Source organism: Podarcis bocagei (assembly GCF_964188305.1).
Source record: "Podarcis bocagei genome assembly, chromosome: 2".
NCBI classification, from domain to species: Eukaryota; Metazoa; Chordata; class Lepidosauria; order Squamata; family Lacertidae; genus Podarcis; species Podarcis bocagei.
The window spans coordinates 104461596-104484484 of record NC_138126.1 but is presented as its reverse complement, the minus strand read 5'-3'; the positions used below and the strand labels follow the sequence as shown (position 1 = coordinate 104484484).

At 50.2% G+C, this 22889-nt stretch overlaps 1 protein-coding gene across 9 annotated transcripts in view; it reads left to right on the top strand.

The window, feature by feature from the left end:
* The window catches only part of BAHCC1 (BAH domain and coiled-coil containing 1), a 116566-nt gene that overhangs the window by 85051 nt on the left and 8626 nt on the right, over positions 1 to 22889 (top strand). For 8 of the 9 annotated variants that reach the window (XM_081180801.1, XM_081180803.1, XM_081180807.1 and 5 more), the window contains 11 exons: positions 1040 to 1732; positions 5402 to 5604; positions 6417 to 6553; positions 7077 to 7202; positions 15904 to 16018; positions 16577 to 16844; positions 18649 to 18834; positions 19502 to 19809; positions 20443 to 20544; positions 20869 to 21001; positions 21639 to 21753. In XM_081180801.1, coding sequence (XP_081036927.1) covers positions 1040 to 1732; positions 5402 to 5604; positions 6417 to 6553; positions 7077 to 7202; positions 15904 to 16018; positions 16577 to 16844; positions 18649 to 18834; positions 19502 to 19809; positions 20443 to 20544; positions 20869 to 21001; positions 21639 to 21753 — 2386 coding nt within the window. The remainder of the gene's footprint in view (positions 1 to 1039; positions 1733 to 5401; positions 5605 to 6416; positions 6554 to 7076; positions 7203 to 15903; positions 16019 to 16576; positions 16845 to 18648; positions 18835 to 19501; positions 19810 to 20442; positions 20545 to 20868; positions 21002 to 21638; positions 21754 to 22889) is intronic. The other variant, XM_081180804.1, reaches the window with a different exon arrangement.

The following is a 22889-nucleotide window of genomic DNA, read 5'->3' as shown; positions in this document are numbered from 1 at the left end:
ATCCCTGACCACTGGTCCTGCTACTTAGGGATGATGGGAGTTGTAGTCCAAAAACAGCTGGAGACCCAAGTTTGGGAAACAATCAGTGAAGGATTTTCCACTGTTGAGGATCAGAACCTGATCAGCCCCTCTTGGTCCCTGTTCATGCTTTCCCCCCCTCTCTTCCCCCTTCCTACAGGCACGGTACCACAAAAGTCTGAACGCCATTCTTCCTAGGTAATTTGTAGAAAGTTCAATGCTGCCAGAAAATAAATAAACAGCAAGGGAGTATGTTCCATTAGCATAACTTACTGCAGTCACGGAAGTTGTGAGAATGGACCAGCCTTCTCTTAGGAAGGGTGCAGGATATGAGGTCAGGCTCATCTGAGTTATCTAGATAGATAGATAGATAGATAGATAGATAGATAGATAGATAGATAATTTATTACGGTCGGAGACCAGCTTATAAAACACACTTGGGGGTACAATCCCAGAAGGAAAACAAACATTTAAAACAATGTACAACAATAAATTTAAAATTTATAAATGCAATAAGCGTACAGACACTTAAAACTTTAAGATAAGCTACCGCAGAGAGATGACCCAGAGTCACCCATGGAACCGAGTTTGGGGTTTTTCTTAACAAACTAGTTTGGTCGGAGGATGGTCTGCGCCTACAGATCTGTACACAGAATCTGGTGACCATCCGGGTCATCTTATGATCTTTGCCTAACAGGAAAAGGTCAAATTTTTGCTTTTCCGGGAGGTCAGTGAGCCTCACCGGCAGGGGATCAATGGTCTCACTACGTGCCTCTTCATAAAAGGGACATCTAAAGAACAAGAGCTCTGGGCTTCCTATCTCCCCCAATGAACAGGCGCCAAGTCTCTGAGCATATGGGATTTTTTTAAAGGATCCTTCCAGGACCGGCGAGGGCAGAGCTGAGCTTCGAGTTATCTTGAGTTTTGGTTTGGAGAGTCCCAAGCTGACCCTGTGCCCCCTGCTCTTGTGTGTGTGCCATAGCTTATCTTGGTGCTCTTTCCTTGTTCTTTCTTCCTCTAGATCTTCCCCCTGGTTACTCCTACCCTGTGGCTGGCCTGGGCTATGCATCACCTTTACCCCTGGACCCAGCTGATCCTGACACTATGCAAACGGTTTCCACGGCAGCTGAGCCCGAACAGTCGCGCACCTTCCCACCGGAGCAGGAGCCACAATGCGAGTCGGAAGCTCACCCATCCAGCGGGGCTGGGGACCCCAAAGTGGATTCCTCCCACCCTCACCCTCCCCACCTCCTTGTGCACCCCCAGAGGCCGAGCTCCACAGAACTGGCCAAGGAGACGCCGTGTTGCCCCCTGCTGGTCGGGGACAGCCCAGATGGCTTGGACTCTGCCCCGAAGGAATGCCAGGAGGAGCCTAGGCCGGAAGCTGCTGTGCCAGGGCCTTCGCCGGAGGTGATGGCTGTGGAGGACAGCCCAGCCGCAGCACTGGAAGATGAATGCCAGGAAGACGAGAGCGATGCCAGCTCGCCAGATGACCTGTCGACGCATGCTGAGGTGCAGGTGGCCCCGTGCGGCCTGGACGCCCTCATTGCTGCCAGCATTGATCTGGGCGAGCTCCCAGCCTTGGAATCTCCACCTCCTGCAGATTCCCTTCCCCTGCCCTCGCCATGCAGCTCAGGGATTCCTGGCATTGCCCTGCTCAGTGAGCTGGCAGAACTGGAACTCCGTCGCCAGCAGTGCGATACTGCCGCCCATGGTAAGGAACGCAGGGGCTATCTTTCCTCTCCCCCTCCCTCTCGTCACTGTTTTGTCCCTTCCCTGTCACGGAGGCCAGTGACCAGCAAGCAAGCAAGGGGACTGGGAAGAGGAATCTGTCTTTGTCTGGGTGACTTGCCCACTCATTTTGTTCATGGTAGCTAAGCGCTGCTTACTTCTTTGGTTCAGGAGGGCAGCCTGCCAAGAGTCAGAGACGGGGCTAAATTTCCATTGTCGTTAGAGGAATGAGAAACTTCTTTCCTGTACGCCAGGGATGGGGAACCAGTGGCCCTGCAGATGTTGCCGGACTCCCATCACTCCTGACCATTGGCCTTCTTGGCTGGAGCTGATGGGAACGAGTCTGTCAACATCTGGAGGGTCAGTTCCCCGCCCTATCCTTGCTATGCACAGCCCTGCCTCCTGCCTGGACAGCAAGGAGTTGACCGCCACTCCTCTGCGTGTTGTAGGAGCTTGGGATGCGAAGGAAGGATGACAGCCCACTGGAGACTGAAAGGTTGTTCATGATGGGAACATTATCTTGGGACTGGAACCAGAAGTTCTGGAATTTTTCCCCAGACCTTGGTTCTTGTCAAGTTTGTGCCTTTGAGACTGTAGAATTTGCATCCGTGCCAGGGCCTGCTCCCTTGATATCTTCCATTAGCTCTCCAGTGTTGGCACTGAACGATTAAGCAGCCGAAGGGCAAATGCACATCACTCTCATGTGCGATCTCCCATTGAACTGCTCAAACAGCCTGTCCACAACTGTAGCCTTTCAGCGTTCTCCACTAGCTTGCCAGCAGGGCCCCCATTATTTGCCCCACATTGCTTCCGCACCAGGCATACTGCTGGTTAAGAGAGTTGCTCTGCTTCTTCCTGCCTTATACCCCTCCGTGAGAGCCATGCTGGAAGCTACCTGCTGCTCACCTCCCCATCCTCACAGGAATATTTGTTTAATCAATATACAGTATAGATAAGATTCCTCTAAATCAGGGTTTCCCAAACTTGGGTCTCCAGCATAGAAGGCAACTTTCCCCTTTTTTAAAGGAAAATTCCCTTATTCTGAATAGGACTCCTCGCAAGAAAAGGGAAAAGTTGACAGCTATGGTCTCCAGCTGTTGTTGGACTACAACTCCCATCATCCCTGTCTAGCAGAACCAGTGGTCAGGGATGATGGGAATTGTAGTTCAAAAACAACAACCAAAAAACCGAGCTGAAGGCCCAAGTTTGGGAAACCCTGCTCTAGATAGAAAACCTCTAAGCAGTTTACAAAGTAAAAGCCACAAAACCACAAAGCTAAAAATAACAAACAAACCATACTGCGGCTATCAGAATAAAAATGTAGAGTCAAAATACGAAGCCATGTAATCAAACCATTGTGACAGTCAGTATCTAGTGAACTAAAAGATGGCACCTGGTTGAAATGGGTGCAGAACAGAACTGCAGGATCCACTTTGATCAGGAGCTTCTGCCTCCCCAGTACTAACCCCACCACTTCCTTCACATAGATAAGTGATGCTGTCCCTAAGAACCCTGCAGGGCTCTTCCTAACAGCCCTGTAGGCCTTTATATGTACAAGTTAAAGGATCCCCTCCTGACCTTAAGACCCTCCTCGGGTTTGCAGAACAGTATCTGCACTCGCTCAGATCACCAGTAGAACTGTACCCTATTTTTGGTCCCTCGTAGGCCATGATATCCTTATGCAGTGCCTTTGGAGTTACGTGATCTGCCACCCAGGCAGGAAACTTGGACGGCTCTGGGGATCTGGAAGTTGAGAACCATGGCGAAAACCCCAGAGTTTGAGCAGCAGTTGCCTTCCTAGGCTTCTGCTCTAGGTGCACTCTTTTATGAAGTACGGACTCTGCATGTCGGGCCTTGAAGCATCCTGGTGCCTAGCTAGGGAAAACGGTGTCTTTCATAATTGCCGCCGTAAAGAAGAGCTAATCGTTAGGGGTTGCTTATTCCTGGACTGTGGGGAATGGAGTGATTTCCCCCCCTAGAGGCATGGAGTCTGGAGTCCTGCCAAACTGGGGAGTGAAGTCAGGGGTCAGGCAGCACATTGGGGGCTTGCCTAGCCAGCGCTAGGAGTAGCTCAACCTTTGATTTGAGCTCTCGGAAGAGGATATTAACCCCTTGTGAGTCTGGGAGGCAAGAGCCTTTGAGGCAGCTACTCTGTCGCATACAGAAAACAATTTAGGGAGGCTCGTCATCTAGTTTGGACCTTGAATTTGGGCAGTGTAGAGACTTGGGATAGGCCTGTTGTGATTATTATTATAAGGGTCCTTTAAAAATAGGAAAATACCTGTCTTATTCAACTGCATTAACCAGTGAACACCTTTCAGTGAGAAAGAGTTGCCTCCATATCACTTAGATGCTTCCTGTTTCAGAATCTCATCGCTCTTGAGAACTTTCTAGTGCTCTTGTTTGGCGGGGTGTTGTTTTATATATATATATATATATATTCAGTAGAATGAAAATAGTGAAAGTCTTGCTTTTTTTAGTCTCTACCACCTTTCCGCTGCCGTTTTCAGCCTCCCGTTTTCCCACCTCCCCAGACGAGGGGGTCTGCACCAGCCCACATATGCAGATGGTTATCACCCCCTGTGGCTAAGCAAAGTCTGCGCTTTTCATCTCTACGGCAAACGGTTACTGCTCACACACCGGAACCGTTCTTTGCCCACAGTGGAACGGAAACCACATACAAGGACTCCCCTGCATGCCTCCTCGCACATGTGTGCAGGCGCATTCGCAGGCAGACATCCTTGTACACAAGCACAAAGCAAATTGATGTACAGCAAAAACCTTAGCTGCAACTCTCCGTCCCCGCCCCCTCCTCCATCTGCTCATCATCTCCAGGGACTTTAAAAATTTGTAGTTTGGAACTACGTTACCCTTCCGATCAATCCCCTCTGGGCAAGGTTCTTCCCAAAAGCCTCCTCGCAAGTTTGATGCTATCTCAAGAGGCCCCTCTCCTTCCCCCAAGTTCAGACGGTGCTGGCTCCTGGCTGCTGCCCCCTCGGCTCAAATTGCCCCCCCCCCAGAAGTATGTGGCATCCCAATAACTTCCCCTCTGCCTGGATGAATGTGTGGTATGTGCCTGAGATAAACACGACCGTGTGCCTGATGTCTTTGAGTAGCAGGGTATGGAGAGCAGAGCAGGCAGAAGCAAGGCAACCTTTCCAGAGTGAGCATTGTGCCAGACTAACCTCCCCCCCCAAAAAAAAACTCTTACCAGTGGGTGTGTCCGAGAAAGGAACAGAGCCACAGTTCGCTCGGAAAAATAGGAAGACATGGCCAGTAGTAACAACAAGCCGGCACCCAGTCGCTACCCAAGGTTGCTTTGGGGGCATAGAGAAGGGACAATGGTTTCAGGGTGGTGTGCCCCTTTTATGTGCCCGGAAACACCCAGTAGAATCATAGAGTTGCCGAGTTGGGAGGTCATGACCCAATGGTCATGCAGTTCAAAGTAGGGATCTCAGCTAAAGCATCCATGACAAATGGCTGTCCAACCTCTGCTTACAAACCTCTCCAAGGAAGGAGAGTCCACAACCTGCTGGGGGACCCAAAGACCCAAGATCCAAAGACCAAGGTGTATGATATCTTAATGTATGTCTCTTTCCCCTGTGGATGAGAATGGTTTTTCCACCACAGTAACCTTCCCCCCTTTCCACAGTGCTGGATGAAGACCTGGCAGCGTTCAATCTGCAAAGCCTGGCCACTCTCGCTGCCGCCTGGGCCCTGGTCGAGGCAACTGGCCTGGAGAGCAGCCCCCCTGACCTCCTTGACCTGGCAGAAGCTGCTGTGCCCTGCGTGGACCTGCGCCCTCGCATGCGGGCCTCCCGCCGCAAATACATCTGGACCCCTAAGACCAAGCCTGTAAGTATCCTGTGTACCCAGGGCATTTAAAATAGGGGACAGAGAGGATGTGCTTGTTCGTTGATTGCAATCATTTGTGCCCTGCCGTTCGTTTCCTTCCAAGGAAGCTAACAGGTGATGTCAATAAATTAAAAAGCATAAGAAGAGCCTGCTAGAACAGGCCAGTAGCCCACCTATTCTAGCACCTTGTTCTCATAGCAGCCAGTGGGATGCCTATGGGAAGCCTGAAAGCAGAACGCCAGAGCGGTGGCACACTCTCCACTTGTGACCCCCTGCCTCTGACAGCAGAAGGAGAATAATCAATGTTCCTTCCAGGTGTCCATCATTCCATCCTGGCAGAGTTCTGGCCCTGACTAGAACAAGTCAGAAGTCTGGTGTTTCTCTGAACCACACATGCCCTGTTCCTTTTAAATCTGCAGAACTCCTAGCCACTTTATCTGATGAGATCCCCCTCTTCTGCTGCTGAAACCTGTCAGCTGAGATAGGGAACAGCTGGGCCTGTGCTTTTAAAATCCCTGACAATGCAATATTGGTTGTTCCCCACCTTTTTGGCGGTCGGGCCCTTATTTCTTTCCCTGAAAGCATTCAGCCAAAACCTGACACTGATTGGGGTAGACCACCCAAAGGTCAGCTTTTCCAGGCAGCTGGCCATCCCTACCCCTTCTTCACCTCTGGAAGTTCTTGGGCCTGCTACTCGAAGGGAAAAGAGAAGGTTAGGAATGAATGGACGACTTGCACAGAGCATGGTGCACGTGGCATGGCCTCTTTGTTTTCCCACCCCAGTGAAGGATCCTTCCCCCTCTCTCCCGCAGGTTTGCCCCCTGAAAGCAGCCATTGAGAACTTGGACACCCAGGAAGTAGAGATGCGGCTGCGGCTGGCAGAACTGCAGCGGCGCTACAAGGAGAAGCAGCGGGAGCTGGCCAAGCTGCAGAGGCGGCACGACCACGAGTGAGTGTCTTTGCCTTTTTTCAGCAGAATAAAAAAATTCCTTCCAGTAGCACCTTAAAGACCAACTAAGTTAGTTCTTGGTATGAGCTTTCGTGTGCATGCACACATCTTCAGAAGAAGTGTGCATGCACACGAAAGCTCATACCAAGAACTAACTTAGTTGGTCTTTAAGGTGCTACTGGAAGGAATTTTTTTATTTTGACTATGGCAGACCAACACGGCTACCTATCTACTACTTTTTTCAGCAGGTTTGCAGGGCAAGGTGCCCCAGAGAATGTGGGTAAGACCACAAAGCATTGAGAAAGAGGCGAGGGTGTGAAAAAAAACACCTGATCTTGGACCTGTCTGTTATGGCTCCTGCAGCCCAAGCAAGCAAATGGGTCTCTTGCATCGAGAGTTTCAAACTCCTCTTCAGCTTTGTAGACCATAGGCAGGCACACACACACACCACCAGCCCTTCCAAGCAGGAGCTAGGGGAGCGCTTGCCCCTTGGATGTGTGCTTATTGTGGCTGTTGCCCATAGGCGAGACGAGAGCTCCCGGAGTCCGGCTCGGCGGGGACCAGGGCGACCTAGGAAGCGCAAGCACTCCAGCACTCTCAGCTCCCTGCGCCAGGGCTCCATCAGCAAGAGCGACAGCAGGAAGGTCAAGTGAGTGACCGGGCTCGGTTCGCAGGGGGCGGGAAGGGCACCCTAGCCGCTGCGTGCGCAACACGCTGTGTTTCCAACGTGTGAGGAAGTGTGAGTGTGCGTGTGCGTGAATGAGTGAATGCGTGTGGGGACATCATTACAGGAGTGTGAGGGGAGAACTGGGCGTGACACTGGCAGGGCTGCGTGGCCAAATGCTGGGTAGCCGCCAAGTCCCTCTAGAAGCAGGGGTGGGGAGGGCACGGAACCTTTCCTCCACCTGCTGCTTTTCTTTCCAGATCGCCTTTTCCTCCCCTGCCTGCCTCACTTATTCCTCCCCAAGCTTGAGCCCATTTTCCGTCTTGGAACCGGGGCCTGCGGAGAAATGTGGGAAGCACAGAAAGGCTTATGCACCCCTTCTGTACCTTCTACTCTTGCGTTCACGGGAGCCAACTCCTAGGGGCTGAGGGGTCTTCACCACCACCACCCCGGTCAAATATTTGAAGGGGCCAACCCCCTCCCCCGAGTTGATGGACGTTGCCATTCAAATGGTGTGCATGCACCACGTTATGTGGGGCAGCCCTCCAAGCTACCCCACCGATCACTTTGCAAGCGCCCACTCTGCTTACGTTTACTAGGGTGGCTGTTGTGTATGAAGCTGTATGCATGCTTCTCCTCTCTTGCCCTGTTGTATCTTTATATACTTAAAAAGCCAGCACAGTTGCTAAGGAAGAGGGAGCAGGGGCACCCCCCACAATTCCCTGCGCTTACAGTGTAGCTATTATAGAGCATTGCTTGCATTGGCGGGGGGTAGTGCTGGTGGTGTTAATGGAGTCCCTTGAGGTCAAAGTCTTCCCGTTGTTGTTCGTGGCTGTTAACCAGTGCCTTCGCCCCAGAAGTGGTTGCATTTCAGTGCCGAGTGCAGGGGTTTGTCTTGCATGTTGCAAATGGGCACCGAGACCCAGGGGAGCAGCGGGGCTGGAGAGAGGCCTGCTCCTCTGTGCTCCCCCACCTCGTGACTGCCTTGCCTCCTGCCACCGTTCTGGGGGGAAAGAATTGCCCCTCTTTTGAAGAGGAAGGCAGTGTTGCATAAAAGCCTCTTTATCTGTGCTGTATAAAGTCATTGGTCACACTGCAGTGGTGTTCATTGCTGCTGGCGCTTTATGATTATCCATTAGCCGCCCGGCACAGTCATTCCCGCACTCACGGGCCCTGTATAATTGTCCTTCTCTGCTACAAATTGCCTCTCCCGGCAGGCCCATTTGCATAAATCCTCCAAGCTAGTCCAAACATGATTGGAGCACGCGTGTGTGCGCTGCATCAATCCTGATGATTTGGTAATAATAGTTAAATCTGTACTAAATGGTTCCTTCAATTAAGACAGAAGAAAAAAAAATTAATCTCTAGGTTTTATGTCACAAAACATTAGCAAATGTAGTGAAGGTTACAGAGGAAAAAAAGCAGTTAGTGTTGGCTTTGGGTTGCAACATGGCTCCACCATATGGCTCGTGGAAATCTTCCAGGGCTTGCTGGAGAACTTGCTTGCCTTCTCCCATTCCTCCCTCCCTCCCACCGCCCTTGCCTGGACCCTTTCCCCTGGATTTATTCCTGTTCCCTCCCCAAACCTTGCAGAGCTGTGTAGGTTTATGCAAAACCAAATCCAGAAGGGAATACATTCTTAGCTGATTTGGAAGGCAGTCCCTGTTTCGGGCTCTACTAAACTGTTCTGTGGCTTCAGAGGAACAGTGGAGAGGAGTTCAGATGGAGGCAGGAAACAGGGACCCCTCCAAATGCCGGTCTTTCCCACCATACTGTCTACATGTCTCCAGCAGCGTACGAGCAAATCTTAACAACCAAGCCTCACCACCCCCCTGCTTTTAAAACGTGGGGTTGCATCCTTTTGAGTTCTGTGACTTACACACATTCCACAGCGGTAGGAGGGCTCCCGACTGTTCGGAAAGGGAAAATACCGGGTCGGGAAACTCTTCCGCTTGAAAGGAGGGACGAATATCTTTGACCATTTTCATCAGTGGTGAAACGAAGCTGTTTATAGGTGGCAGGTTATTTGCAGACTTGAAGCGGGTATGGATAGAGCCAATATCCTTGCTCCGGGACATTGGCATTCCATCCTCATGTGGCCTCTGCATTTTGCAAATGTTATGAGAATCTGTAAGATACGTTGAACCAGAGACTATGGCAGGAGGAGGGCTGGGGGCCGTGACCTTCTGTAACGGGGCATCAATAGTCCATCATACTGCCTTCATGTCTCTGAAAAGCTGCTCTATTCAGTAGGTGGGCCCAGTTGGAAATAGCGTAACCACATTCTACCAATGGCATTGCATTGGTGAGGCTCTCACTGTCCACAGTGGGGGTGTTATTCTCAGGTCCCAAATATAGTGTATATTTAGGATGCAATGTCTGTCTGTCTATCTCTCTCTCTCTTCCCCCAATTTCTAATTCCTGTACTTAGGGAGTGCTTTTTGCATTCATGAGTTGCAACCTAAATAATACCTGCACCCTGTTCTACATGCTTTAGTGGGCTCAGAGCATGGTGTAGCTTTTCCTGGACTTTTCAAAATGGGCTCAGTAGGGGAGATGCTGTTCCAAATAGCCCTATAAACACAGCAACGGCTCAGCCCTTCCTGGGAGAGTTCGCGCAACATCGAACCGACACCCCCTTTCCCTGCAGATCAAAGTATTGCAGGATGGCTCCAAACCACACAGGCTGCCAGCGGGGAACTTGCACACCCACGACACTCACCGCTCCACACCTGAACGGCAGCTTGTGCTCCTTCCTGATTTGCATACTGGCGCACAGGCCTTGCCTTGTAAACCCAGCCAGGCGAGTCACGGTGGCACAGGATCCCATTGCTGTGCATTGCCAGGCCAAGTCTCCCAGCCATCATGGCATCCCTTCCCTGCTTTTGGCCTCGCTGAAGCAACACATGCTCCTGTGGCAGCTGCAGGCCCGGCCCCTTGGCCTGCTTCCTATCGGGAACATTCCCGCAGCTTCCCACGCCGAGCGAGAATCCCTGCCAAGCTTGCTTCCCTCCAGCCACTCCCCGGAACTGAGCGGTGGCCTGGAGCCACAGTAGCTCTCTGCCCGCTGGTGCCCGAGGTGTGAAGATGGGCAGCTTGGCTTTCTCCGGAGCCCCGAGTTGCTTGATGGCCTGTTTTCCGCACCCCGCCTTCTGTCCATGGCCCTTTGCCTGCCTGCCTGCCTGAGGGTGCTCTGCTCCCTTCCCATCCCTCTGCTTGTCAGGGAATTCCCTCTTTCCTCGCCTGCTGCAGCCGCAGGAATGGAATTTGGCACCAGCTCCAGGGTCAGCCCCGGGTCAGAAGGTCGAGGTGCAGGGGGCAAGGCCCGGGAGAGGAGTGTGAACAGAAGCCGTCTCGGGGAAGGGGGAAAGGGGGTTTGCGCGGCCTCAAACCCTGGGCTGCATTCCCAGGGTGGAGCAAACAAGAGGCGGCTTCTCTGGGTGCCGGAGTGGAGCAATTAGAACTAACGAGCGCTGGAGATCCGAGCGGGAAGCCAGCCAGCAGTACGGGGGGATGGGAACAAAGCCTTCAGGGAGCTAATTCATTTCATATTTACTATGCTGGGAGGACGCTGCTTGTGAAAGAACTGCCGGCGCGATGCGGAGCGGATCCCTTGCGATGGACTTTCCCAACTTGTATTTGGACTACAAATCCCACCAGCCAGCATGACCGGGCTAATGGGACATTTAGTCCCAAACTCATGAAGGGCACCAGATTGGGGAAGGCTGATTTAGAAGGTGTCAAAAAGAGAAAAGAAAAAAGGACGGCCTGCTTCAGATTAGGCCAGGCTTGATTCTTTAATTTGATTCTTGTTTATGGATAGGGAGTGTGCACCTCCTCTGGCTATTTTTTAGTCTTGATTCTGCTTGAAACATAAGAGTGTTGTTCTCTTTGCCTTTGCTTCCTGCTCCTTTTCTCCTGACATCAAGCAACGTGTCCCTTCGTTGCTTTTTTTTTCAGTGTGTCGGATGAGATTGATCCAGGCTTTCCTCTACTTGCTCTATGTAGCTTGCACACACAAACATGCTGCCCTTTGTGGAGACAGGAAGTGTTTGGAAGGCAGCAGTGACTACACACTAGCAGCAGGAATCCTGGCACTCTCCTCCAATGGGTTTTACTGGGCCAGTGGGCCATGGCTTATTCCATGGAAGAGCCGGGCACAGATGCCTGTGGTGCAACTATCTCGCTCCTCTAAGAACATGGCTTTGCATGTGCTGCAATTCCAAGGGAGCACAGAAGGGCACTAGGCATTCAGTTCAGCTTGAATGAATGCTCAGCTTCCAACAGAACTCTCGGCTTAATTTCCTTTTTTCAAGAGCATGTTTCTAGAACTTATCGCTGCAAAGATCTGCCTGAAAGTTACACAGCTGGTTTCTCCCCAAAGCAGAAAAGGCTGCTCAGCAGTGGTTTGGGGGCTGATCTGTAGTGTCCTAATATATAGTTAAAACGGCAAATGTCCCAGAATCAGTTTATGCAAAATAAAAGAAAATGCACAAACATGCTCAAATTCAGATAGGTCACGGAATTCTAATTTCTGTGGTGCAGAATTTGTGTTTTATACAGTATGCGCACGCATGCAGCCATGGCCGAGATACGCCAAGAGTTCTTGCCAGCAGCTGCGGGAGACTGTGTGCTTGCAGCAATGCTACAGAGCACAGATATTAACTCTGATCCCATAGTTTGCAAAAAAAACCCCTGAAAATTTCACCTCGTTTCTTCTGCATCTCATTTTCCTTAGCTAAGTTTTGTCCCAGTGCTGGTTATGAAGAAACAGCTCAAAACTATGCTGGCTGTTTCTGCCAAACTCTTAGGATCCCTTTGCACAATACCAGAGTCCTACACAGAAGGTACTTTGTGTTAGGAATTAATGTGGTGATCATTCCCTCAGATTTTTATGGTGCACATTTAGTTGGCATGCATATAGTGGGAATCTATGATAGCTCTTAGCTTATTAGTACATGCAGGAACATCAGATGTGATAATCTACGTGGAAGTTTCATTGCAGCCCCAGGAAAATGGGAGAGGTGGCTGAGAGAGCTTGCATTGGTCAGGAGGGCAATACAACTTAAGTCCATGTTACTCATAGTCCTTCCCCATGGCTCCCAGTCCTCCTCTTCAAGAGACCTATCCTGCTTCTCATATTTCTTCCATGAGTCCTTACAGGTCTTGCCCTGCTCCTTAAGTAGAACAAACACCCAGAATTTTGAAAAAAGAGGGGGAAAAGAAAGCATAGTCTTTGTAATTTGCTTTATCCAGTTGCATAATTTGAGTTGTAATACTACAGAATTGAGGGGATTTTCTTCCAGAATTCCAGATCTTCTTAGCTCGATTCAGGCATTTGTGTGAACATATCAGGGCTTAAAGCCAGTGTTTCCCAAACTTGGGTCTCCAGCTGTTTTTGGACTACAACTCTCATCATCCTTAGCTAGCATGGTCAGGGATGATGGGAACTATAGTCCAAAAACAGCTGGAGACCCAAGTTTGGGAAACACTGACTTAAACTGAAGATAGGAAAGCTTGTGATTCTCCAGATGTTTCTGGGGACTCTGCTGCCATCAGCCCCGGGCAGCATAGCCAATGGACAGGGATATTTGATGCCGTGGTCCAGCAACATCTGAAAGGCCACAGGCTCCACATAACTGAGGAGGGGAACAGGGCACACACACAAGCCCTACCTCCAACATCCCAACCTATGCCAGCTTCAGTCCAGACCTTGGTGGCACCCTTTTATTAAGGTCCCCTATTGCAGAGGCTTCAAAGCCCTTTCAGCTAAATAGGAGTCACCCCAAATTCAACATTTTCCAATTAACTGCCAGTTAGCATTGGACTTCCCCTCCACCACTCTATGGTTTCTCCAACTTTTTCAAATATTGCTGCATGTTATACACCACAATTTTCTCAGATATGATTTTACTCCTCTTCTTATTCAAAGCCTACTTGCGTTTTAACATGTTTACAATAGTTTTTTCCTTAAATAATCTACAAACATTTTCCACTCCTCCTTAAAAGTCTGCTGATCCCCGACTTTACTTGTTGAACATGCTGGTTCAGCATATTCCGTCAATTTCACCTGCCAATCCTCTTTAGTAGGTACCACCGCATCTCGCATTTTGCGCATATAGTATTCTCGCTGTGGCTGTTGCATATGAAAATAAATTTGTCTGCTTTGGCGGGGGGGGTACTTCTACCCTACCAGGGACGCGGGTGGCGCTGTGCTCTAAACCACAGAGCCTAGGGCTTTGAATCCCCGCAACGGAGTGAGCTCCCATTGCTCGGTCCCTGCTCCTGCCAACCTAGCAGTTTGAAAGCACATCAAAGTGCAAGTAGATAAATAGGTACCGCTCCGGCGGGAAGGTAAACGGTGTTTCCGTGAGCTGCTCTGGTTCGCCAGAAGCGGCTTAGTCATGCTGGCCACATGACCCGGAAGCTGTACGCCGGCTCCCCCAGAGTCGGTCACGACTGGACCTAATGTTCAGGGGTCCCTTTACCGTTATAATAATAATAATGGTAATAATAAGTCTGCACAAGTGCCTGAACAGGGCTCTTATCATTGTGCGTATCAGAGAGAGGCATGCCTCACTTAGCTTCTTGGTTCCCCCAAGACCCACATCCACCCACACACGCCCATAAAACCTGTTCCCTCAGAGCCAAGAGCGGCGGTGCTGAGGGAGTTAAGCTGCCCGGGCAGGAGCTCCGCTGTAGCTCCTCTGGCAATCCCCTTGCACATAAACCCTTCTGACAAGCTCAGCTGAAAGAAGCGATTGTCCCAAAGCCGCCCCCCCTCCCAATAGCTGGTGAATTAATGAGCTGCAGCAGAAGTGGCAGCCGCTCCGGAATGTTGCTGGAAGGCATGAAAAGTCCAAGGAATCTCCTCCTCCCTTTTTCTAAAGCAGCAACAGGACCTGTGGGAGGGATGCAGCATGCCATCTTCCCCACCTAAGGGAAACGGGAAAGAAAGAAAGGTGTGTGGGAGCATGCATCCAGCACTGGCGTCAGCTCAGACTCTTGTCTTGCGGACAAGACCCTCCAGCTGCTTTTACCTACCCCACCCCCCGGAAGTACCTTGTCCTGCTAAACTCCCCGTATAAACCCTCATACACCTTTCGACCCATAAGGGAGGCACACTTCAATTTCACTTGGTGAAGATGGGTGACATTTGACAGGGGTGCAAAGCAGGGCTCTTTACTCAGTAACGATCTCTTCTTCCCCGTTTTCTGAGCATCGCACAAAGGGAATCCATTCAGTCTCCTCGCCCATTAGGGAGGAATGTCAACCTTCCCTGCTTTGGGGGAAGGGTTTGCAAACTTGATTTGGCCACATTTAGATACCCAATTCTATCTGCTTTACGGTGGTACCTCTGGTTACGTACTTAATTCGTTCTGGAGGTCCGTTCTTAACCTGAAACTGTTCTTAACCTGAAGCACCACTTTAGCTAATGGGGCCTCCTGCCTCCGCTGCGTGATTTCTGTTCTCATCCTGAAGCAAAGTTCTTAACCCAAGGTACTATTTCTGGGTTAGCGTAGTCTGTAACCTGAAGTGTCTGTAACCTGAAGTGTATATGTAACCCGAGGTACCACTGTATGTGATCCTGTTTTAAAAGTTGCGTTCTGGTTTTTCTCTCTGTGAAAACAGAGGTGCAAGCAGAATCCAAGTGAGGTGTAAATGTGTGCACAGAACATAGAGGTGTATTTAAACACACACACACACACAAATACTGCTCCCCTGCCTGTCACAATCTCAGACATTTTCCTAGTAATACTAACTAGTCCTTGTATGTGTCAGGAGAAATTGGGTCTCCTGTTTTACACAGCTACCACAATTCAGTCTTCATCCAAGCGGCTTCCTGAGGAAACAGTGGAGTTCAATAAAACCCAGATGTCTTGGCACCTAGTTCCTGCTGTGCCCTCCTGCTCTGGAGAGATGGGGGGGGGGGGAGGAAGGAAGTTTCCAGCTCTTCTTCCCCAAAGGCAGAAGAAATGCTCTGAGCTTCTTAGAAACTTTAGTGAGCACCCAGCACCAAGACAGCTGGATCAAAGGGTAGAGACCGGGGACTTGAACCTGAACATTTGCCTGGCACTCTCCATCCTTGTATGGCAACCTTGGACTCCGGGGCATATAATGGTTATAATGACGCAGGTCCATTACTGTTTTACCAGAAGGAAATTCCCAGATCCTGTAGACCAAGGCAGTATTGATTTTCGTGCTCAAAATAAATTGTGCCAAACTGAAAAAAAATTCAGCACAAAATGGGCTTCTATTTTACAAGTTTGCTTAAAAGTTGCATGTGTCCTTCTCACCCAACACATTTTAACCCTTGTATACGGAGAACTTGGAATGAGTTTGAATTAACTGGGAGAAGGAAATGGGAGACAGGAGCGCGGGGCTAGGCAGGCAGCAGTAGCCACAAGAATTCTGCCATAGGTTTTTATCATATAGCCATAAAGTCTAGAACCAATGTTTCATGGTAATTGATGCTGCATGGAATTGCAGAATGCTGCGAACTGGCGTGTGTGTGTCTGTGTGTGCTCATTCCATCCTGAAAACCTAGGTAAAAATTCCTTTGTGTAAGGCTCCACCTCTGCACCTTACCACCCCGTGGCCTCCAGCCCCCAAATGGAGGTGTCAGTGAGCTGAATCGTCTTTCCATTGGGCTTTCTCCAAACTGAGCATTCTTTCCCATTCACAGGTCAGTAAAGGCCAGCTTATCTCTGCTGTGTGCAGAGCTGCGGGCTGAGGGAGAGCCGAAGAAGAAGAAAAGGAAAATATCAGAGACTGCTTATGGTGGCATTAAAAACTCCCAGGTGAGTCCAGCACAGAGCCTTATCTAGCACAGCCATCCTCTTCATTCTTTCACCTTCCTGGTCGTTGAGTAAAAAGTAGCTTGTCGGTGAACAAGCTAGGCCTGATCAGAACCATTGACATTCTGCCCCTGCCTTCCAAAGCCAGTCAGATGGGGATGACACTCACCACATCAACCACGATGCTTTAGGCTTTGAGGACTGGCCTAGTGAGATCTCTGGGATGCTGTATCTTAATATGTGAGACACTCGCATCTCCTTCATCTTCCAGTATATTGTGGTCCTCTCCCCCCCCCCCAAATAGGCAAAGTAAGGCAGAAATGTGCACAATTGTACAATTTGAGAGTTTCATTTTACCGATCACAAAGGAAGCTGCCTTCTACTGAACCAGACCATTGGTCCATCTTACTCAGTACTGTCTACACTGGCTGGCAGCAGCTCCCCAGCATCCTTTCCAATGTACCCTGATTGTAAGAAACAGATGTGAGCGGGAGGGAGTGGGAGACGGCGGAGAAGGCATCTTTTGGACTGTAGTGACTCGTGTTTGTTTCCCTGCTGCAGGAGAAGGTGCGTTGCAAGAAGAGCAGCTCCCAAAACAAGCTGGCTTCCACCGTGGTGCACAAGGTCTCCCATCTCAAGCAGAAGGTCAAGAGCAAAGGCTTGCCCGCAAACATTGGCCCCTTCCGACGGAAAGAGCCCAGCCCCGGTACCAGGATCCAAAAGAAACTCTCCCGGCCCAAGAGCTCCAAAGCAACGCCTTCTGCCAAATACCCACAGCAGGACCTCACTACCTCAGAGGTCAAGCCAAGCACAGGAAATAGTGATGCAGGTATGGATGGCGGTAGAGAAGGGTGGGGTTCGCTGGGAAGCAAAGGTTGGCAGTGGTGTAGACCCTGGTCAGAGATGCACGCCAGTTGCCTATTGGCTACCAGCATGTTGCTATTAGTAAACGAAGCCCTTAACAGCTTGGGAGCAGTTGACTTGCAGGATCACCTTGCCTCATCTTGCACTTGACCACTTCGATCTGTGGAAGTGGCACTGTTACAGGTGTTGCAAAATCCTCATTCCACACTCAAAATAAATCAGTCTTCGAGTGTGGCAGCACCTGCACTTTGGAACTCCCTGCCTATTGACAACAGGCAAGCGCCTTTCACTGTACTCTTTTTAACGACGTTTCCGTGCGCTGCTCTGCCACATGACCCGGAAGCTGTACGCCGGCTCCCTCGGCCAGTAAAGCGAGATGAGCGCCGGAACCCCAGAGTTGCCCACGACTGGACCTAATGGTCAGGGGTCCCTTTACCTTTACCTTACTTAAACCATTGTTTCTTTAGGCAAACCTCTTCAGACATGTAGCTGAATGTTTCATCTCTTTTTAGCAACCGTTGGTTTTAATTTTCTTCTGGATTTTTTTAAAAAATAACCTGTTTTAAACTGAGTTTTATCCACTGCGGTATTGCTTTATTTTATATCTTTGTAAACCACTTAGTGGTTTTCTTGCAATCAAGCAGTAACTAAATGTTCTTAAATAAGTAAGAGGTGAAGAGGATGTTAGTAACTTTGCAGCTGTTGCCTTGCTGTATCTGTCACGGCTAAAACAGGCCCTGGGACAATTGATGACCTCCGGCCCTGTGGAAAGGGAGTATGTGTGTGTCCTGTAGGGCAGTGTGCTGGACTCCCAAGACACAGAATCCCTACCAGCCCTCCCACCTTCCCACTAGGGAAAGGCAAAGCGCAATTAGTCGCTCCCAAGCCATTCACGGAGCAAGTTCATCCTCCAGGGGAAAAAAAACCCTGTTATCTTCTGCTCTGGCCAGGAGCTTTTGCCGCTCAGCGCGTTTCCTCCTGGCAAGCAGAGGAAGCTGTGGAATTTAAAAATAGCCGCACGTGCTGGCCTCTGCTGGGGCCAATGTCCGCTCCAGTTTGACTGCAGCCTTATGGGTTTCCCTTGGAGCTTCTGGGGCATCTTATCAGGAAGCCAAGGCTGAGACAGGAATCCTGCTTCCACTCCCCAAAGCCAAAAGAACAAAGGGACATTGTCAAGAGGGGCAAGAGCCAGGATGTAAGAACTCAAGATTGGGAGAGGGGGAGGAGGATACGCAGGCCAGATTTGCTGCGGGGTTGACAGAGGAGGGCAGTTGCGAGGCCCGAAACACCCTCCAAATTGTGTGCTTGGCTTTTTTTGTTTCGTTACGTTTGGAAGAGCTTCTGCCCCACTGTTGTACCCATGATGAGCACCCCAGGGCAGTTTATCAGGGGCTCCTCCTGCATTAAGTCCTCAAATCCAACGGTTCCCAAATGGTGGATTGCTGCCAAAAATTCATTAAAAAAGAGGCAGTGCAATAAAATGCCCCAAACAAGATGTATAAAATGTTTTGCGAGCTGCTGGCTTTGAACTCTGGCTTCTCAGTTCGTGTTAGGGTATAGGCCTCAAAAACAAGGCAGCGATTGTCTTGGGTGTGCCTTGATGACAGGAGCATGGGCATCAGTGTAGCGAAGCTTCATGTAGAATGCCTTGCATCCCCTCCCTGTTATTGTCCACACTGTCCTCTGAGTCCCTCCCCCATCTTGAGATGGCCTGCTCCCTCCCTCCCTCCCTCCCTCCCATTTCTTCTGATTCTCCTCTCTGCCCGCAGATGACAATCGCCACAAAGACTATGAAAGCGATGACGACGGTGGTGTTGACGACTTGACCAGCGACACCAGCTCCACCCTTCACGTGACAGTAAACCCTGCTGTGATTGGCCCCTCTCCTTCCTCGGTGGTGAAGATGGAAGCGAATCAAAAGGCAAAGAAGAAAAAGGAGAGGCAGGGGCTTCTAGGTAATGTGAAACAAAAAGTGGCAAAACGTTATTGGTAAGGTGCAGGATTCATCCCAGCTGGCAGAGATCAAGGCACTGAAGCCTGTTAAGAAAATAATGTAAGATTGCATCAGGTCCTCCTGTCTTCCCAGACAGTCCATCCTGCCAAATTGTGGCTGTGTATGCACTATGCCCTTAAAGCACATTCAAACCACATTTTCCCTTTCAAAGAATTCTGAGCACTGTAATTTATACCTCCCAAAGTTACTGTTCCCAGCAACCCTTAAACTACAGTGCCCAAATTTTTTTGAGTGGAGAGAATGTACTTTAAAGGTATAATATGGCCCTAATTTTACTCATGTGCAAGGATAGATGCAAAATGGCAGTGAAGGATCCATATGGGCCCAATTCTTAAATTACGGGGAATCTGTAGGTGCCCATCCAGGCGAGGTTCTGAGATCCAGCTTCTGGTATCACACTGCATGCCAAAAGCAAAGCCCCCAAAGAAGGGGGGGAGGCTATCAGATTGGCCCACAAGCTGCTAATAGATATGAGGCTGCCCAAAATCTGCACTTGTGTTATGCTTATTCCTATTATACAAGCCAGACTGTGCAAGGAGAAAGGAAGACCTGGCCAAGGCAAGGTATCAAAAACACAAAAACTCTTAGACTCTTTTGTATCCCCACAGGGCCCTGCCGGATCCCCAGTCCCGAGGGCCAAGTCAAAATCAAGCGGCGCCCGGTGAAGCCCGGAGTAGGGAGGCTGGAAAAGGTACCCGTCTGCCGGGCAGCATCTTGCGAGGCTTCCAGCAAGAAGAAGTTGAAGAGCAAGGCCAAGGAGCTGCAGTGTGGGCCGGGGACATCGGCCGTGAACGAGGGGCTCTTCTCTGGCAGCCAAGCCCGACTGTTTGCAACCCGGGATGACGCAGGAAAGCTCAATAGTGAACGCCTCAAGAAAGCCACGCGGAAGAGCAAGGTGCTGCAGTCGGCCCTCAGGGTGAGCAGGCGCGCAAAGAGGCCAGACTGGAGGTGTTCCTCAAGGGAGTGGGGGGTGCCAGGGGCAGTGTCCCTGGAAGGAAGGTGGGACCCAATGGGCTGGAGCGAGCTGGATGCAACAGGGGCGGGGTGTTTTTGCCAAACAGACGGGCCCCGTCTAGGTACGAGGCACTGAGGGAAGGGGTGGGTCTTAGGATTGACGCGTAGAATTGGAGATCAGAAAGAGGCCAGTTTTAAAGAAGATTGGGAAATGTTTGCAGAATACTTAAAAACTAAGTAGGATTTGAATAAGGGCAGCAGTGGGGGTGAACTTTCTGTTTTTCTTTTGTGATAAGGCAAAGGTATAAAATAACAATAATATGCAGCCTAAATTGAAATTTTTGGGGGGAAACATGGAGGGAGGGAAAGTTGTAGATGAAGAGATTGTTAAACTAGAAATGTTGTTGAAATGTTTTTTTGTTTTGTTAAAAATTTATAAATAAAATCATTATTTTTTAATAAAAAAGAGAAAGGAGGGTCTTTACAGCCATTTGTGTCAGGGTAGGTACTCTGTAGAGCACTGCTCCTTTGCCCGAAGATTTCTGTTGGCTGGCCTTTTGCCTAACCCCATTTTCTCCTCCCTCCCCCTTGGCAGAGAAAGAATGGGGCACTGGCGCTCTCTCCCCGCAATGCCAAGGCCATCCTCAGCAAAGGCAAGAAGCTGGCCAAGGTCAAGAACAAGGTGGTCAGCAAGCAGGTAGGAAACAGCCGCCACCTCCTGCAATGCAGGGCATGGGTAGATCAGCACCACTTGCCCCCTCCTAAGGGTCCTATGGCCGCCACCATTTTCTTCCAAGGAGGAGCTGGCTCAGATCTGCCTTGCTACTGTATTTGCTGGGTGGGAACTCCTCTGGCTGCCCTGAGAACTCTTCCAGTGGGAAATGGCCCCATCTGGCAAAGGTCAGGGTGGAGAGGTTTCACTATCGATTCGGGATTTAGGAGACCCTTGTTCCATCCCTTCGCGCCTTGGGCACAGACACAGTTTGTCACGTGTGATACATTTTCTCCTTGGCTTTTCCAGTGCAAAGGCCGGGCGGTCAGCCGGCTGATGGAGAGCTTCGCCATTGAGGATCACTTTGAGTTTGATGATAACAGCAGCTTCTCTGAAGAGGAGGAGATGCCCCCCACTGGTACGGAGCAAGACATGACCCCCAGTGAGTTTTGGCGCTCCCTCACAGTTTAGCATTCTGTTGCTGGGGGTGGAAGCAGGGGCCAGTAGAGTCTCTCTCTGCATGTGTGTGAACCACACAGATCATTGGACAAGAGCAAAGGCAGACGAAAGGAGGAAAACGTATTCGAGGTGGAGGGTGGTGGTGGTCCATAAGCTGCTGCTGAAGCGAAATCTGAGACGGGGCAGACAGGGGTGCAGAGCAAGACTGCTGCAGTGGGTCGCTGGGAGGTGCAGAAAGGATTCTGCTGAGCAGCTCTGGGATGATGCCGGGTATTGGAGCCCACACCACTGGGTGCATTTCTTGGCTCTGCTCCAGTCTCCACATGTGGACGAGGCTGGGGAAACATCCCCCAAGAGCTGCGGTAATGAAGTTTGTTAACGAGTCTGCAAGCCCACCCTCTGTTGTGTACTCGCTGCAAGAGATGCAGTCTTAATAGCTGCAGGTCTTAAATGAAGGTGCTTGCTGGCCAGCTGGATATTCCTTTTTAATAATAACTTTTGTCATATTCTGGAGGCAGATTCCAAACTATATATATAGTTGAGAAGTATGCTGGTTTAAAGGAATGGGGGAGCAGTGTGAGCTGTGGATTCATGCCTTGCTCTGCCTTGTTTGGCTGCAGCCCAGTCATGCACCATTCACAAGGAGGATCTCCAGGATGGACTGCGCGTGCTCATTCCCAAAGAGGACAGCCTGCTCTACGCCGGGAGTGTGAAGAGTTTGCAGCCTCCAGACATGTAAGAACCCCCATTTTCCCAGGCACAAACATGGGCAAGAGATGCAAGAAGAGAGGGCTCGGCGTTTCTTGCAAAGAACAAATGGCAGCACGGCGATATTTAAGGGGGCAGGCAGTTCCTTTCCTCTGCTCTCCGGGGCTTCCTTCCTCCTTTGTGCCTGCAGACAGTTGCAGTCCCTTTAATACCCTTTCCGTTAAAGCAGGGTTTCCCAAACTTGGGTTTACAGCTGTTTTTGGACTACAATTCCCATCATCCCTGAACACTGGTCTTGCTAGCTAGGGATGATGGGAGTTGCAGTCCAAAAAGAGCTGGAGACCCAGGTTTGGGGAAACGCTGCTTTAAAGGGAGGGATGGGAAAACCATGGCCTTATAGATGTTGTGGGACTGCCGCTCCATGAGACCCAACCAGCTTGGCCAGTGGTCAGAGATGATAGGTGTGGTGGCCCTCCAGATGTTGCTGGACTACAAGTTTCCCCATCTCTGCTTTAAAGTAATACCAGCACCCTCACCCAAGGCAACATGCTGCAATGTTCACATGACCTCAATTCAGTATCGTGGCCCTATCTTCCTTACCCGCAAACAGAGTGGCAGGTGATATCCATCCTGATCCTTGGCAATGCAAAGCCAATGCTTTCCCTCCGCTGCTCTGAACAAAAAGTACACCGTAGCCTCTGTGGTGCAGAGAACAGATGGATGTGAAAGTTCAGAGGCCCCTTCTATCATAAGTTTCTGGCATGGTCTTGGGTAAGCTTTTACCTGTCTGCAGAATAAGAGTAATAGCCACCTGCCCTCCATTAAAATTGCTAATTTTAAAATGTGCTCCATAAAAGCATTGGCCTGCCACTCCTGTGTTCCCTTACCTGTAAGTAAGCCTCACAGAGGTGAGGCTTACTTCTGAGTAATTATACTATTGGGTTGCACTGTTTATCCCTGTAGCATGTTTTTCCTCCATTCCTGAACCAAGCTTTTAACACCATTCCTGTCCCTAAATTGATCACCGAGTGCTCTTTGCCTCCTACTTATATGGACCTGTGGACTGAGCAGCGAGCATCATGCTCTCCCAACTGCTGGGCCAAAAGGCAAGCGCTCTGTTCCCTCCCCTGCAAACCGAGGATTGAATGTCCCATTTCACATCT